Source organism: Peromyscus maniculatus, chromosome 22 (genome assembly GCF_049852395.1).
Source record: "Peromyscus maniculatus bairdii isolate BWxNUB_F1_BW_parent chromosome 22, HU_Pman_BW_mat_3.1, whole genome shotgun sequence".
NCBI lineage: Eukaryota > Metazoa > Chordata > Mammalia > Rodentia > Cricetidae > Peromyscus > Peromyscus maniculatus.
The window spans coordinates 4029119-4045901 of NC_134873.1; the positions used below are offsets into that span (position 1 = coordinate 4029119).

General features: G+C 57.8%; 2 protein-coding genes and 2 non-coding genes across 5 annotated transcripts; 2 read left to right on the plus strand and 2 right to left on the minus strand.

Annotated features, from left to right (window-relative positions):
• Window positions 1–28: 28 nt before the first annotated feature.
• Gamt (guanidinoacetate N-methyltransferase) lies at window positions 29–2898 on the plus strand. Of its 2 annotated transcripts, none has more exons than XM_042267211.1 (6): window positions 29–350; window positions 1063–1208; window positions 1309–1372; window positions 1728–1795; window positions 1899–2009; window positions 2381–2898. In XM_042267211.1, exons 1-6 carry the CDS (start codon window positions 119–121, stop codon window positions 2519–2521), a joined length of 762 nt encoding a protein of 253 aa, XP_042123145.1. In that variant the 5' UTR covers window positions 29–118; the 3' UTR covers window positions 2522–2898. The 2 variants fall into 2 exon arrangements, with proteins under 2 accessions (XP_042123145.1, XP_006978255.1); XM_006978193.3 differs by having other exon boundaries at window positions 30–299.
• Window positions 2899–3444: 546 nt separating this feature from the next.
• Ndufs7 (NADH:ubiquinone oxidoreductase core subunit S7) lies at window positions 3445–11888 on the minus strand. Its single transcript, XM_006978194.4, has 8 exons — window positions 11702–11888; window positions 8585–8621; window positions 7954–8022; window positions 7578–7701; window positions 5329–5508; window positions 5212–5258; window positions 4193–4281; window positions 3445–3601 (listed from the first exon to the last, which is right to left on the minus strand). Exons 1-8 carry the CDS (start codon window positions 11715–11717, stop codon window positions 3504–3506), a joined length of 660 nt encoding a protein of 219 aa, XP_006978256.1. The 5' UTR covers window positions 11718–11888; the 3' UTR covers window positions 3445–3503.
• A 72-nt stretch (window positions 11889–11960) lies between these two features.
• Window positions 11961–12034, minus strand: Trnan-guu (transfer RNA asparagine (anticodon GUU)). The gene has a single exon. It is a non-coding gene; the product is annotated as a tRNA-Asn (tRNA).
• Window positions 12035–12154: 120 nt separating this feature from the next.
• On the plus strand, window positions 12155–12227 carry Trnaf-gaa (transfer RNA phenylalanine (anticodon GAA)). The gene has a single exon. It is a non-coding gene; the product is annotated as a tRNA-Phe (tRNA).
• Window positions 12228–16783: the final 4556 nt, after the last annotated feature.

The following is a 16783-nucleotide window of genomic DNA, read 5'->3' on the forward strand; positions in this document are numbered from 1 at the left end:
CGCCCCGTTCTAAGGCTCCTCTCCCTCTGGGCGCACAGGCACCGCCCCACTCCGCCCCGGCGCCCCTGCCGCTCGGCTGCCGTGTCCTCTCGGCCGGCCTGGTGTGCAGATCCTCAGCATGAGCTCCTCCGCCGCCAGCCCGCTCTTCGCGCCCGGCGAGGATTGCGGCCCCGCGTGGCGCGCGGCTCCCGCGGCCTATGACGCGTCCGACACGCACCTGCAGATCTTGGGCAAGCCGGTGATGGAGCGTTGGGAGACCCCCTATATGCATGCGCTGGCGGCGGCCGCCGCCTCCAGAGGTACCTGGCCCCAGGAAACGGAGGTTGCAGCTCAGGCGTGCAGGAGTTCCCGTGCGTGCTGCGTGCCTCAGTTTCCTTGCTTGGGGCGTGGGGCTGCCCTGGGGCCACTTTGGCCGGGAAGGGAAAGTGTTGCCAAAGTGTGGGCGCACGCCAGAGGCGCCTGCTCCGAACTGAAACTTCCTCTCCAGAGGGCAGAGTTCTTCTCCCCGGGGCTGCAGTGGAGGGTGGGTCTTCCGATCACAGCCCTGAGTGGAACTGAGGGGCAGAGCGGAGGGCCGTGGGGCTGGGCTGGTCCGGAGTCTCCCCGGGCTGTGGCTAAGAATAGCTTGGGAAAACTGAGCAGAGAGGCAGCTGTCTAGGTGCTGGGGTCGGGTCGGAGAGGGCCATGTGTGTTTGGGGCTCCCCAGCCTTAAACAGGGCGGATGGGGCCCTGGTGTCCGGTGATGTTCTGGTGTCCTGGTGTCCGATGACACGGGTGGGGTGTCAGGCCTCTGTCAGGTAAGGGCCCCAGCGCAAACAGCGTCGGCGGGGCTCAGAGTCCGGGCTCCCTAGGGCCGGGCCCCAGAGCGGTGGCCTGTCCGCAGCCTCCCAGGCCACACTGACTGGCAGCTGTCCAGGGCCCACACTGTTCTGTTACTTTGTTCTGTCCACCCACACGGTCCTGCTGGCCAGTTGTCCTTGAGGCATGTGACTGGCAGCCAGGCCCCACCTCCACACCCCTCTCCCCCGGCCAGGGCAGCTGTCACGGGTTTTGTCCTCCTAGGGGGTTGTGTCCTGGAAGTGGGCTTTGGCATGGCTATTGCGGCCTCCAGGGTGCAGCAGGCCCCCATAGAAGAGCACTGGATCATTGAGTGCAACGATGGGGTCTTCCGGCGCCTGCAAGACTGGGCCCCGCGACAGCCACACAAGGTACCGCTGGGGTGGCGGCCTGGGAGTAACCCCAGACAGGGCTCGATTCTGGGGATCCATGCGACCCCCAGCCTTCTCTCTTGTCCCTTTCCTTCCCAAGGTTGTTCCCTTGAAAGGCCTGTGGGAGGAGGTGGCGCCTTCACTACCTGACGGCCACTTTGATGGTGAGGGCTCTGTGGGCCCGGCAAAGGGGCCAAGCTCCAGGGAGTACGCTGGCTCCAGATCCGCCTTGGCAGCCTGTGTCTCCCACTGCACCACCATACCCTCTTTAGCCTGGTGGGGCTTGCCACCAAGAATGAGGACCTGAGTTCGATTCCCAGGATGCACGTGGTGTAAGGAGGTTGTCCTCTGACCGCCACACACACGCGCCCCCATGCTCTCCCCCAACAAGGGCCCCTCTGGTGTGCACCGGGGACAGGCCACACGCAGAGAGCACTGCTAAGGGCAGCCGTGGCCAGGCCAGGGAGCTGGGGCACACTGTGGCCCTGACTGGCAGGCATGCGTTCCCTCCCTCCGCAGGGATCTTGTATGACACATACCCGCTGTCTGAGGAGACCTGGCACACCCACCAGTTCAACTTCATCAAGGTGAGGCTGTAGGGCCAGGGTGGGCAGAGCATGCGACGTCTACACGCCTTCCCGTCTTCCCACCGCCCCTCTCCACCCTGTCTGTCCACGGGCCTCTCTGCAGAACCACGCTTTCCGCTTGCTGAAGCCAGGGGGCGTCCTCACCTACTGCAACCTCACGTCCTGGGGCGAGCTCATGAAGTCCAAGTACACGGACATCACCACCATGTTTGAGGTGCGACCACCTGATGGCAACGGGGGGGGGGGGTGGGGGTCCTACCCCAGGGCCTGGCAGGGACCGTGGGAGTGACACAGGGCCCCGACTCTGGCCTTGGGGCTCAGGGATCTTGAGTGGTCAGTCGTTAGTGTTTTCCCTCACTAGATCAAGCCTCCCATGGCCCCCCAGCCCTGCTCCCTGCTCCCTACCTGGGCACCATGCTGACCTTAGGGACCAATGCTCTCCTGGCCAATAGGCTCGGGGGTCAGCTGGGGGCTGGCGCTGGGCCTGTGCGAGGTGCTTGTCGGGACTAGCATCCAGGGTTACCTGGCACCCACACCGGGGTCCTGTCCCATGTGCTCTGGGGTGACCCGCGCCCCTCCCGACAGGAGACACAGGTGCCTGCCCTGCAGGAGGCAGGCTTCCGGAGAGAAAACATCCGCACAGAGGTGATGGCGCTGGTGCCGCCCGCGGACTGCCGTTACTATGCCTTCCCCCAGATGATCACACCCCTGGTCACCAAGCACTGAGCAACCCGCCGGGACTGGAATGAGCCTTGTCCTCTTGGGTGCCTTGGTGGCTGGAGTGTGGGCTGCAGCCTCGGCCCCCCTGCAGTCCCTGCCTGGCCCCACTGCCTTCCCAGAGCTCAGGGAGTAAATGAGAGCTAACAAGAGGACTGGTCCCTCAGCAGTGAGCCGGAGGGCGGGCGGGGAGGGACACATCTGGTCCAGACCCCGCCTCTGCCTCAGCAGCTGTGGTGCCCGGTGCCCCTGCCCTGCCCAGACACGACCAATCAACCACTGTCCGTTTCCAATCGCTCCCTCTTCCTTTCTTTTCTAATGGAAATCAACGTTTTAAAATCTATTCTATATCCTTCCTGCCCATTAAAAATATCCTCGCTACGCCAGGCGGTGGTACACGCCTTTAATCCACGCACTCGGGAGGCAGAGGCAGGAAGATCTCTGTGAGTTCGAGGCCAGCCTGGTCTACAGAGTGAGAGCCAGGACAGGCACCAAAGCTACACACAGAAACCCTGTCTAGAAAAAACAAACCAAACCAACAAACAAAAAAAAAAAGCAAAACAAAAACTAAAAACACAAAAACTCCCCTGGACTGGGCAAGCACCTGCCCCTCCACATCCTGGGTTGCCATGGTGTGTCCCCGGCCTGCCAGCTGGAAGTGCCAGCTGAGAACTGCAGAGTGGACACAGAGGCCGAGTCATGAAAACGGACTCTAAGCTCATGTCCACACCAGAGGGTATCAAGCCGAGTTTCCTTCTCCGGGGCAAACAGCTGGCCAGGGATGTGTCAGAGGAGACCACGGTCCTCACTTGCCCGGAAATGGGTGGTGACTGTCCTGAGCTGCACAGCGGGCAGGGTCACAGTCTGAGCGGACCAGCCTCCCGACCCCCAGCCTCAGCCTGCCCGAGGGGCCCCAGTCCACACAGCACACACTGGGTTTAGGTGGGTTTATTCACACTGGGATCCGGGGCTGGTGCGCGGCCCGGCGGCTCTACTTGCGATACCAGATCTTCAGCTTCTGCTCCCGCTTGATCTTGCGCTGCAGCTGCAGAATGCCGTAGAGCAGAGCCTCGGCCGTGGGCGGGCAGCCTGCGGGGCACACACAGCTGAGGCCTCCACCAGCCCACGTGGAGGACTCGGGTGCCCTGGGGTGGACTTGGGAGGGACAGTGTCCTTGCTGTGCTGGGCCTCCTGACCCCACACCACTCCCGAGCTGCCTGTGGCTCCACACGGAAAAGGGCCCAGGCTGTGGCTCTGCTGACCAGACGGGACCCTGGGTCAGGGAGATGGGCAGGAGTCTCGGGCCAAGGGCAGGGAGACAGCTGAATTTTCCCGGCCTCGGAATGCCTGCGACCTTAGGACTGCAGCCTGCAGGCACACAGCCCTGCTGCCCAGCAGTCTGCTGGCGGAGAGCCACTGGGGGCAGGACAAGGGACACACAGCTAAGACATTACGGGCTTGGAAAAGGACCTGCAGCTCAGCGAAGTCGAGACCCCTCCAGGGCGGCCGAGGGGCCACCGTGCCCAGTGCTCCTGGGGGTCGGGACAGAGAACAGGCGCATGACGTCTGCCTCTCTGCCCTCCAGGACCCAGGAGACAGGAAGGGGCCGACCCAGGCTGGCTCTCAGCTCGGGCTCTCAGCTCGAAGACCGTGTCTGGCGTGGGGGGTGGCCGACCTCACCTGGCACGTAGATGTCCACGGGCACAATGCGGTCGCAGCCTCGCACAACCGAGTAGGAGTAGTGGTAGTAGCCGCCGCCGTTGGCGCAGCTGGGGAGAGCAGTGGGCAGCTGAGATGCACGTCCGCCCGGCCCTGCCCACCCCCACCCTGCTGAGAACTGGGTGCGATAAAAGGGGCTTCCAGAACCTTCCGTGGGACGTGGGGGATGCAAGTGCCACTGAAGCAAAAGGGAAAAGTGCCCTCAACCAAAGCACTTCTGCTGACGGACCTGGGGTGGGTCTGTGGGTCTAAGACGGCTTCACAAGTCTGCAATTACTACCCAGCACATGGCCTTGAGTGTAACAGGCATGTGCCACCGTACCCAGGTTACTTGGCCCTGGGATGGAACCCATGTTCCCGCGTGTCGGGTAAATCTCTAGCCCAACCATGGCCCTCTTTTTCTATTTTTTGAAGCAGGAATTCAATGTGTAGTTCAAGCTGGCTTTGAACTCAGAGATCTGACTGCCTCTGCCTCCAGAGAGCTGGCCACCATACCCAGTGTCTTCTTTTTTAAAGACTGGATTGTCTGGATCTAGTGTCCCAGACAACTGGGATTCCCAGGGGTTCCTCCACAGCCTCCATCAACAAAGTATGCGGGGGCTGGGATCTAGCGGTGGTGGAGCCGCTTGCCTGGCGGGCGGAAGGTCCTGGGCTCCATGCCCGCATTCATTACAGGCTGAGCGAGTCACAGCTACTGAAGAAGCCGAGAGTGGGAGATGGGAAAACAGAGGGGCTGTGGGGCTGCCTGGAGCCCTTCAAGGCAAGCTGGGGGGATGTGTCGGTGGGGGCGCTGGGGTGGGCCCTGGGGGATGTGTCGGTGGGGGCGCTGGGGTGGACCCTGGGGGGATGTGTCGGTGGGGGCGCTGGGGTGGACCCTGGGGGGATGTGTCGGTGGGGGCGCTGGGGTGGGCCCTGGGGGCTGTGTCGGTGGGGGCGCTGGGGTGGACCCTACTCCCCTAGGCAGCCGAGCTCACACTCACCTCCCCATGGACACCACATATCGAGGCTCAGGCATCTGGTCGTACACCTACAAGACACTCAGGTCAGGTGTCTGCAGGTGGCTGGGCAGCGGAAGGGGCCAAGGGGACCAGGTGTACCTTGCGGAGTGCGGGGGCCATCTTGTTGGTAAGTGTGCCAGCCACAATCATCACATCAGCCTGACGCGGGCTGGCACGGAACACCACACCAAAGCGGTCCATGTCGTAGCGTGGAGCCGCCATGTGCATCATCTCCACAGCACAGCACGCCAGGCCGAAGGTCATAGGCCACAAGGAGCTCTATGAGGGCAGAGACAGTCAGCTGCGTGTCCAGGTACTGTCCCTCCACAAGTGAGCATGCTACTGAGCAGGGCCCTCGGAAGGTAGCTCCCAGCTCAACGCACCCTCCACCTGTGGGCACAGGAACACTAGCGTGCGTGGCAGCCACATGAGGCCAGTGGCTGCTGTAGGCCCAGGACTCTGGGTGGCACCTAGGCCTAGCTGCCGCTCTGGCCCCCAGGAATATCCCCTTCTTGGCATCCCTGGATTGGCCCAACTGTCCCTCAGGAGTCACCTGGGACTAGCTGGCTGCCCTCAGTGTCCTCGGTCCACTAGTGCGTAAGCTCCTCATGGAGCAGTGGCCCCGGGGCCTGGCAGATGTGAGTGTGAAGTTGGTGTCTGGGCTGAAGTGCACACCTCCAACAGATCCTGGGGCCCTATAGTGAGCACCTTGTCCTGGCAGCTTCAAGCTCCAGCACAGTACCCACTCGAGTCCTAGGCCCAGCCGAGGGGAACAAGGCAGGCCCAGGGCATGCCGTCAACGGACAACGGACAATGGTCAGGCACGGGCGCCCCGCAACTGTGAACTGGACCCCAGAGGGACACACGGGGTGCTGTTGCCGAATATCATTTTAAGATGTGTAGATTTGTTTGTGCTGGGAACATCTGTTAATGATGCAGAGATGTGCTGCATTCTTTTCTGTTGCATTTGTTTGACTCTGTGAAGCTGTGTTACTGGGCCTGTCTAAAACACCTGATGACCCAATAAAGAGCTGAACGGCCAATAGTGAGGCAGGAGAAAGGATAGGCAGGGCCGGCCGGCAGAGAATAAATAGGAGGAGAAATCTGGGAGGAGAAGATCTGGAGCAAGAGAAAGAGAAGGACACTAGGGGCCAGCCACACAGCCACACAGCCACGTAGCCACCCAGCCAGCCACGGAGTGAGAGTGAAATACACAGAAGTAAGAAAAGGAAAAAGCCCAGAGGCAAAAGGTAGATGGGATGATTTAAGTTAAGAAAAGCTGGCTAAGAGAGACCTTGTCCTAAAAAGTAAAATACAATAAATGGTTCCCCCTCCCTGAAAGGCCATACACTTGGTAAAAAAATAATTAGGAATAAGCCTCCGTGTGTGATTCGGGAGCTGGGTGGTGGGCCCCCAAAACAGCAAAGAGCCAAAAAGTAAAAACAAGAACAGCGTAGGGACCACTGGGGATGGACATGGAGAGGAAGGCTATCCCAGGAGCTTCGCTGAGGACCTAGGGCTCCCCAGACTCTGCCCCAGAGGTGATTTTAAAAGGCAATTTTTAAGCCAGGCATGGTGGCTGCTTTTATCTCAGCACGCAGGAGGCAGAGGCAGGCAGATCTCTGTTTGAGGCCAGGCTGGTCTACAGAGTGAGATCCAGGATAGTCAGGGCTGTGTAGAGACCCTGTCTCAATAAAAACAATAAATAAATAAAAAGGCATTTTTATCAGCTGTTGATGTCTAAGTTCAATCCCTGGGCCCACATGGTGGAGGGACCGACTCCTGCAAGTCGTCCTCTGGCCTCCTCACTCCTGCTGCGGGGCCTAAGCATGCATATGCACAGACGTGCAAAATAGATATGAGATGTGGTATTAAAAAGACACACACACCTTTAATCCCAGCACTCGGGAGGCAGAGGCGGGCGGATCTCTGTGAGTTCGAGGCCAGCCTGGTCTCCAAAGCGAGTTCCAGGAAAGGCACCAAAGCTACACAAAGAAACCCTGTCTCGAAAAACCAAAAAAAAAAAAAAGACACACACACCTTTAATCCCAGCACTCGGGAGGCAGAGGCAGGTGGATCTCTGTGAGTTCGAGGCCAGCCTGGACTACAGAGTGAGATCCAGGACAGCCATGGCTACACAGAGAAACCCTGTCTAAAAAAAGGACACACACACACACACATACACACACACACACACACACACACACACACACACACACACACACACACACACGGCCTGCTGAAGGGCCTAGTCATCCTGAGCGGTGGCTGAAGGGGCGGCCAGGCTCTTAGGAAGGAGCCTCAGGAGAACCCTGAGGATGCTGCAGATCTGATGGAGGGGGACTTACCCGGCGCGCCCAGTTGATGAGGTCATCCAGCTTGGTCACCACATACTCTGCCCGGCTTCTGGGAAGATGGGAGGACTTGGGGACCACAGCTCCAGCTCCAGCCTTGGGTAATGTAGACTGTGCGCTGTAAGGACAGAGCATGTGGGCATGGAGGAGGTTAGCCAGGTGACCCCAGTGTCCTGTCCGGGTACCCAGCTGGAGCAGCTTCCTGGGAGGGGTGGGCACAGGGTCCTAGGACCTATCAACAGACAAAGAGCAGCGACCACACTAGGGAGGCAAGACCAGAGGCCAGGGCCACAGGCCAGGCTGGGTGCAGGCAGCACTCAGGAGGGGCCCTAGAAGACACACTCCAGCCTCTCCCCAAAGCCTGGCTTACCTGCTCGGACCCTCAGTGGCCACACTCTGATGGACTCTGCGCACCTGGGCCACTGTGTCTATGCCGGAGCTGCAAACAGTAACGACAGTGAGAGGTGACCAGAGCGTAACCAGCTGTAACCTCCCACCACCCCACCCGCTCAGGCTGCCCTGCTCATCTGCGGGCTGCCCCGCTCTTCCAGACATAAGCAGAGCCTCTTTGCTTCTGAAAACCCCAGCTAGTCAACAGGTTGTCAAATGTCCAAGCCAAGACAGCCTTGAGTTGCTGTGCTTGAAGCCCAGGGGACAGTTGGTAGTTCCCCTGGGCTGGTGACCTTCACAGCCCCATTCCAAAGCAGCCAGCCTGTGGAGGTCCTGGGGGAGGGCACACAGAACACCTTGCTGGGACAGGCAGTGTGTGAGCTATAAGGGCCCTGAGCCTGAGGACAGTGCTGTCCTGTCTCGGTCATCGCCCTCCCAGACAGTCCCCACACACAATGTGAGGAGGACACCGAGGCAGCCTCACTGAACCTGCTGGGTAACCTTCATCAAGCCGTTCCTCCCCTGGACACTACTGAGGGACCCAAGCCCTGCAGCCCCACGCCCCTCCCTGCCAGCCAGTTAGAGCTGTGGCAGACAGACCACATACTCACCGTAGGCCCAGGATCCGCACACAGAACAGGCCAGGAGCTAGAGAGAGAAGCACAGTGGCTTGGGTTGAACAGGCTAGCTCCCAGAAGGGGTCCAGCCTGGGGTCCTGGCCCTTCCCTGGAGGGCCCCAGCATACCTCCACTTCCCATGCCTTGCTGCTCCCATGCCAGGACCCCAGCTGCTCCTGAATGACCTGTCCTACACCTGCACACAGCAGGAGGCAACCCAGAACCCAGGGGCACTTTTTATTTATTTGTTTGTTTGGTTTTGGTTTTTTGAGACAGGGTTTCTGTGTGTAGCTTTGCGCCTTTCCTGGAATTTACTCTGTAGCCCAGGCTGGCCTTCCAGAGGGCTGGGATTAAAAGCGTGAACCACCACCCCCCGGCCAGGAGCACTTTTTAAAGGAGCAGCTGGAAGCAGGAAGAGAGACATGGGGCAGCTTGGAGGGAGCTATGCCCTCCACTGACTTATATCCCCCCAACGGCATGTGTTGGCACCTCACCCCAGCACCTCGGAATGGGACGGTTTGCATGAACCTCTCAAGGTCACCAAGATGTGCCCTGAGGAAGCAGGACTGGCTATTTTCTGTGTGGACAGATGTGAACCAGATCTGAAGATGTACGAGTGGCATCCCAGCACTTGGGAGGCTGAGAAGGGGGACTGCATACCCTAGGCCAGCCTGGCTTACACACTGGAAAAACCCAAACAGCATGGAAGACAAACACACCCCCAAGGGTGGGGAGGGGCAAAGAGATCAATACGAGAATAACCCCGTGAGGATACGGAGAGGTGACAGCTGTGAGCTCATGAAACCCCAGCCCTGTGACACCCTGATCTTGGGCTCCAGCTTCCAGGAATATGGGGTAAATTTCTGTCATCTGGGGCTGGGCATGGAGGCTCACGCCTTTAATCCCAGCACTGAGGAAGCAGAAGGTGGGGAGCTCTGTGAGGTCAGGGCCAGCCTGGCATATACAGCAAATTCCAGTCAGCCAGGGCTAAGCAGTGAGACCCTGTCTTGGAGGGGGAAAGGAGGTCTCATCTGGGACAGCCGCTGCATGATAAAAGGTGGGACTGAGATAGCCCCAGCCCCTCTCCCCCCCCCCCTCCCCCCGTCATGATTTGGGGAATACCCTGCCTCCAAGACCAGGGGCTGGGGTGACAGCTGCTTCCCATGCTATCCCTCTGCCTCAGCCTCTCACTCTGACTACAACGTTGCTTGGGGCGACTTTGTCCCAAGGTCACGACCGTGGCCTACTGCTTGGACCAAAGGCAAATGTCTGCTCGGTCTGGACTTCCTGTCTGAGGGGCACACACCAGGCCTTGGTTTCCCCATATGAAAATTTAAGGCTTTGAATAAACTCCCAGCAAAGTGAATGCCCTACTAAGTGGTTAGAGGTGCCAGCATCTGGCTTTGTCTTAATTGCCACAGGATCTCTCTCTGTTGCCCAGGCTATCTCTGAACTCTGACCTCAAGAGAGCCTTCTGAGCGGCCAGAACTGCAGGCAGGCACCACCAAGCCTGGCTTGGAGCGGACTTTGGTGCTGTCATGCTGGGAATCAAACATGGGGCCTGGAACATGCTCAGTGGGCGCTTTAATGCTGGCACACATCCCCCAGGCTTCTTCCTGCTTTCTCTCTCTCTCTCTCTCTCTCTCTCTCTCTCTCTCTCTCTCTCTCTCTCTCTAAGGGTCTTACTATGTATCCTTGGCTGGCCTAGAACTCACAGGGGTCCCAAAGTGTCCTTTTAAAGCAGGGTCTCAGTGTCTAGCTCAGGCTGGGTTCATCAGCTTCCTGCCCCTGTCTCCCCAGGGCTAGGATCTCAGCTGTACCTCACAATGCTCTACCACAAACATCCTCTTTGCTGCCCCTAAGGTGTTAATGAAAATTAGCTTCTCCTTCAAATCTGACTGTGGGTAGCAAAACAGAGCAACTTGTAAGAGGCTCTATTCACTATTCACTGGCAATCGCACAGCCGGTCCTGAGTGAATTCAGGAAGCAACAGTCAATGCCGCAAATCCACGCCCTCCACTCCTCATAATGTCCACATCACAGCTGGGCCTGTAACCCCAGCATGGGAGACTGAGGCAGGAGCATCATGAGTTTGATATAACCCTAGGCCACACAGAAAGGCCCGTCTTAAAGAAAAACAAAACCACCAGGCTGTGGTGGCACAAGTCTTTAACCCCAGCACTCGGGAGGCAGAGGTCTCTGTCAGTTCGAGGCCAGCCTGGTCTCTATAAAGGAGAACCAGGACTGTAAGGACTCTTAAACAGAGAAACCCTGTCTCCAACAACAACAACAACAACAACAACAACAACAACAAAAAGGAAAGGGAAAAAACTCACAACACCAAGCTAAAAGTCCAAGTCTATCATACTAGCACTTGGGGTCGGGGGTGTGGAGGCGGGAGGATCAGGAGTTCAAGGTCAGCCTCCCATCCATGAGAGCCTGTCTCAAAAACAGGCGCTGCAGCTCCGCTGGCAGAGTCCTTGCCTAGCGTGCACCAAGCCCTCAGCCTCCTTAGCGCTGCATAAACGGGCATCTGGGGCACGCCTGTCGTCCCGGGCCCGGAGAGGCGGAGGCCTCGACTTCGTCCTCAGTACACACAGTGAGGCCACCCTTGGCTTCACGAGACCCTGTCTCAAAGCAACAACCGTCTAGGAGATGCGACCTTCTGGTAAGGTACTCATGCCAGTAATTACAGGAAGCCAGACCGCGTCCGCGTTTAACCCCTGTGCACAAAGAGGAGGACACCGAGGCTTCGACGTGGAAACCGGGACAGCGGCAAAACTGGTGGCCCCGGCCGTCCAGGGCTGAAGGAGGAGGAAGAGCCCGGGCGTGTGGCCTGATGTCCCGGGCCCCTGTCTGCCCCGCTCTCCGGGTCCCGAGCCGGGAGGCGGCCAGGCCTCAGCGCCGCCTCGGTAACCTGCAGCGGTAACAGGAGCCGGTTCCCCGTGCACGGCCCGGGAGCAGCGGCGCCGAACGCACTCGGCCGACCCCAGACCCGGACCGTATTGACCCTGACCTACGGGTCTGGGGTCTCCACGGCCCCAAGGTCCCCGCAGCCGCAGATCGCAGCCCAAGGCGACCCCGCGGTGCCGAGCTCAGGGCGCAACTCACCCGCCAGCGCCGCCATCTCGGCCTCGGCCTTCAGACAACCTCTGCGGCCCGTCCTCCAAAGCGTTCCGGCCTGGTCCTTCGCCCAAATAGGCACCAGCGGAAACAGGGACGCGGGAGAGGAGTCGTTCCGACGCGCCTACGGCCTGTGGTCGCGCCCGCCCCGTGCGCGCCCCCAGCCGCCGGTGACAAACGGGAAGCGGCAGCAAAAGCAGGAGCCTCGGTTCTTCTCTGTCTCTGGGAAATAAAAAACCGAGGTGCGCGTCCCTGGGTGGGCTCGAACCACCAACCTTTCGGTTAACAGCCGAACGCGCTAACCGATTGCGCCACAGAGACAGCGTGGCTGGTTGGGCCCTGGTGGAGTCCTACGAGGCCTGCGTGCAGACTGTGTAGTGCGCTTGCGCAAAGCAACCCCACATGGGGCGGAGTCCGGGCTTGAGCGGCGTCTGACACGCAGCCGAAATAGCTCAGTTGGGAGAGCGTTAGACTGAAGATCTAAAGGTCCCTGGTTCGATCCCGGGTTTCGGCAGAGCTTTTTGAATCCTTCCTGTCCGACGTTTACTTTCTAAATTATTTTTAAATGTTGGAGATCAATATAATATTCTTTAAATGGGTAGAGCTACAGCCATTACTCACTATGAAATCTAAAAATATCGGGCTGAGGCGTCACATCCCTACCATGCCAGCACTGCTGAGAAGCAAGAAGATGGGCTGGAGGTCAAGTTCTTCCTCTTAAAAAGTCAAAGTAAATAATAATAATAATAATAATAATAATAATAATAATAATAATAATAATAATAATAATAATAATAACAACAACATTTAAAAAATGCCTCAGCAAGCAGTTAAGAGCACTGATTCCTGTTTTGAAAGGACCGGGGACTCAATCCCCACCTAGTAACTATCTTGAACTCCAGCTCCAGGAGCTCTGATGCCTCTTCTGACCTCTTCAGGCTCCTGGCATGCAAGTAGCCAAGACATACACACACACACGAAATAAAATAAGACCGGGTGGTGGCGCACGCCTTTAATGCCAGCACTCAGGAGGCAGAGGCAGGAGGATCTCTGTGAGTGTGGAGCCAGCTTCTGTCTACAGGCTAGTTCCAGGGCTACAGCGAGACGCTGTCTCGAAAAAGATAAGTAGATAAATAAATCAACAAAATAATTTTTAAAAATTGAAATAAAGTAAAATGAATCAATCTAGGAAGGTGAAGTTCAGTGGACAGAGGACTCTCCACTCTCAAGCAGAGGACTCCACCCCCAGCACCCCACAAACTGGGCATGGTGTGGCACACCTGTCATTCCGGCACTGGGGAGATTGTTCTTGGCTGCACAGCAATTTCAAGGCCAACTGGGTCGACTCTAAAAATCATAAATAGGGTTGGCAGGACGGTTCGGGGGATAAAAGCCCTTTGCGGCCAAGCCCGACCACCTGAGCCAGATCCCCGGCTCCCACAAGGTGGCAGGAGAGAGCTGGTTCCTGAAAGCTGGCCTCTGCCTGGGTACCACGGTCTGGTGCCTGGCATGCCCACATGCACATGCAATACACATAACCAAGCGTGTGTGTGTGTGTGTGTGTGTGTGTGTGTGTGTGTGTGTGTGTGTGTGTGTGTGTGTGTGTGTGTGTGTGTGTTACAAGGCTGGGTATGGCCAGGAGAGAGGGCTATGGCCTGGAGAAAATCTTTTAGGTTTTTTTGTTCGTTTGCTTTTGAGTATGAGCTTTACTCTGTAGCCCAGGCTGGCCTTCATGGCAATCCTCCAGCCTCAACCCTACTGTGCCCATCTAGAATTTTAGATTTACAGAAAACTTACAAGGGTAGTTCAGAGGAGTCTTAAGTAGGCCACAGCCAACTGAGCCATATTATATTATATTTTTAAACATAAAAACAGGTTATAATTTAGAAGTCCAGGGTTATTTTAAACAGTAAAATATTTTCTCTGTAGAAAATAGTATAAATGATAACATTTCCCAATAAGCCCTTTTAAGCCAAATGATAGCTGAATTATAGATATAAATATTGATTAGATTCCGGGATACAGAAGAGACCTGTCTTCATCTGTTCAGAGAGCTGTGTTTTATTAAGTTGTTAGGTGAGATTCCTATTCATCTTCCCCTTCACGGTTTGATTTATGGCAGACGTTTTTCTATAGGCTAATCCATAATCTAAAAAGATTTTAGATAGATATCTACAGAACATTCCACCCTAACACAAAGGCTATACCTTCTTCTCAGCACCCTATGGAACCTCCTCAAACACTGACCACATGCCATATTACAGTTTAAATATTTTGTTTGTGTGTTAGATCCCCCAGCCTGGGAGCTCAGGGCATGCTAGTCAGGTGTCCTGTCTGGCCACACCCAAACCTTCTATGTGACAGTGGCTTGTGTCCTGATAAGGCATGCCCCAGTTATCGGGAGGCTGGCTCTACTGGGGTCCCCTCACTCTCTCCAGGTCTCCTGTCAATGCTGGCTCCCCAAAAGTACTGGAGAATCAGCACCCACAGTCCCATGTTGACTGTAATCTGAGGTGGGCCTTTTGTGTTGGGGTTAGATGAGGTCATGGGGTACCCAGCATGGCATTAGTGGATGGCTTCCAAGAGGAAGAGCCAAGCAGGGTATGGCGGCACCCAACTGGGATCCTGACATTGGAAAGGCAGAGGCAGGCGGATCTCTGTGAGTTCGAGGCCAGCCTGGTCTAGAGTGAGATCCAGGACAGCCAGGGCTGTGGAGACCTTGTCAAAAGAAAGGGAGAGACGGAGTGGTAAAGGCAGGATTCCTGGGGTTCAAGGCCACCTTATGCTACTCGGTGTTTGAGGCAAACTTGGGCCACAATGAGATCCCCACAGATAGCCCAGCAGAGGCCCTGGCCCCCAGCCTGACTGAGCCCCAAGCCTGGATCCACATTGGGAAGATAACGGACTCCCACGAGGTGTCCTCTCTCCCTCACACACACACCACACTCATGCACAAGTTCGCACACACATACCCACTCGCACTCATCCCCCGCCACACACAGGAAGTGCGATACATTTTAGAGAAGGTGGGACAGGCTTGGTGGCGGGGTGCGGGTAAGATGTCCGTGCCCGCCGGGCGGTGGTGGCGCACGCCTTTAATCCCAGCACTCGGGAGGCAGAGGCAGGCGGATCTCTGTGAGTTCGAGGCCAGCCTGGACTACCAAGTGAGTCCCAGGAAAGGCGCAAAGCTACACAGGGAAACCCTGTCTCGAAAAAACCAAAAAAAAAAAAAAAAAAAAAAGATGTCCGTGCCCTTCGTCACTGCAGGAGTCTCCTGTCCTGGGGTGATGTGCTCCGTGCCTGGCCTCTCCTGACCAAGCTGCTCCCTGACCCGATCTGCAGGAAGCGAGTGAAGCTGCTTCCTGTCACCACACCAGGCCCTGGGTGATAACCTGTAGCTGTGGCTGGTAGAGGATCGGTCAGTGTATCTGGCTGCCTGGCGGATGGACAGGGTCAGAGGGACGGAGTCATGGTCAGGAATCCAGAGCTTCAAGGACATCACGGAAATGAGGGAACAGCTGTGGGCCAGCAAGGGGGTGTGCTGGGACAGGAAGAGGTGAGGAAGGCCGCGGCCATGCAGACAGACAGGTGAGACTTCCCATGGTCTCAGCATGGCACAGCATCACTGACACACAGTCCATTCCCAGTGTGCCTGGGTGTCAGGGTCCTCACTCAGGCCTTCATCTGCTGGCCACCCAGGGGGAATTTGAGTCTTCGTCATGTAGGGTCTGGGTGGAGGATGACACAGGTTGTGTACCTGTGCTATGGGAGGTGGGAAAACACCAGAAGATGGCACCAGAGAGCCTAGGGATGGGGTTGGAGGATACCAACCTGCAGGAGACCTCAGGACCAGCCCAGCACACTGGGGGGAAGCAGGAGACCTCAGGACCAGCCCAGCACACTGGGGGGAAGCAGGAGACCTCAGGACCAGCCCAGCACACTGGGGGGAAGCAGGAGAGACCTCAGGACCAGCCCAGCACACTGGGGGGAAGCAGGAGAGACCTCAGGACCAGCCCAGCACACTGGGGGGAAGCAGGAGAGACCTCAGGAGCAGCCCAGCACACTGGGGGGGGGGGGGAGCAGGAGAGACCTCAGGAGCAGCCCAGCACACTGGGGGGAAGCAGGAGACCTCAGGACCAGCCCAGCACACTGGGGGGAAGCAGGAGACCTCAGGAGCAGCCCAGCCCAGTGGGGGGAAGCAGGAGAGACCTCAGGAGCAGCCCAGCACACTGGGGGGAAGCAGGAGACCTCAGGACCAGCCCAGCCCGTTGGGGGCGGAAGCAGAGGATGTGTCCATTTCAACTGGAGCTTTCCTGACATGTAGGCTGGCCAGTGGGGCTGCCCATCACAGTATAGGGCCTAGGTTGCCCTGAAAATGACCTGTCTGGTGTCACAGCGCACTTATGGGCCATGGAGGCCATGGGGACAGTGACAAGGCAGGGTGACTGAGTGACATCTGGTTTCTTGGTCCCTCTAGGGCAGCCCCCAGCTGTGGCTTCAGGACACAGGGCTTTTAGAGGTCCAGAACGTGGGGCACTGCAGCCCCTCCCTCAACCTGTGACCGGCTGTATCTCTCTCCCAGCCTGCCAGTGTTGGGACCCAGGACAGCCAGGGTGCTGTTTTCTCGGCCCACCCTACAGGGCAGCACTTCTCAGCCAGGTCACCACGGCTGACTCGTGAGCCCGTTCAGTGAGGCCATGTGGTCAGGAGCAGCCAGTGAAAACCCGAGACATGACATCCAGAAAGGCCCCACTCCCCGCCAGTGCCGCCCACGGGCCAGGGCAGGCCCACTTCCAAAGCCAAGAGGAAGCGGAGTCCCTGTCCGCAGGTGTCTTTTGGCTACTCGGCCCACAGGCCCCAGAAGCCACACTGACGGCTCGATTTGGTGTCCCTTCCTGGGGAGCCCCCGTGGGCAGCAGCAAAGACAGGCGGAGCCAGCCTGACCCGCTTCCCCCACCTCAGGGTTCTGGGCCTCGAGGTCTGTGACGATCCTGCCCCGCTGTGCCCGTCTGTGCGGGACCCCAGCTGTCCTGTGCCGTCCTGTCTTGCTGTCAGAGCAGGGTGAAGGCC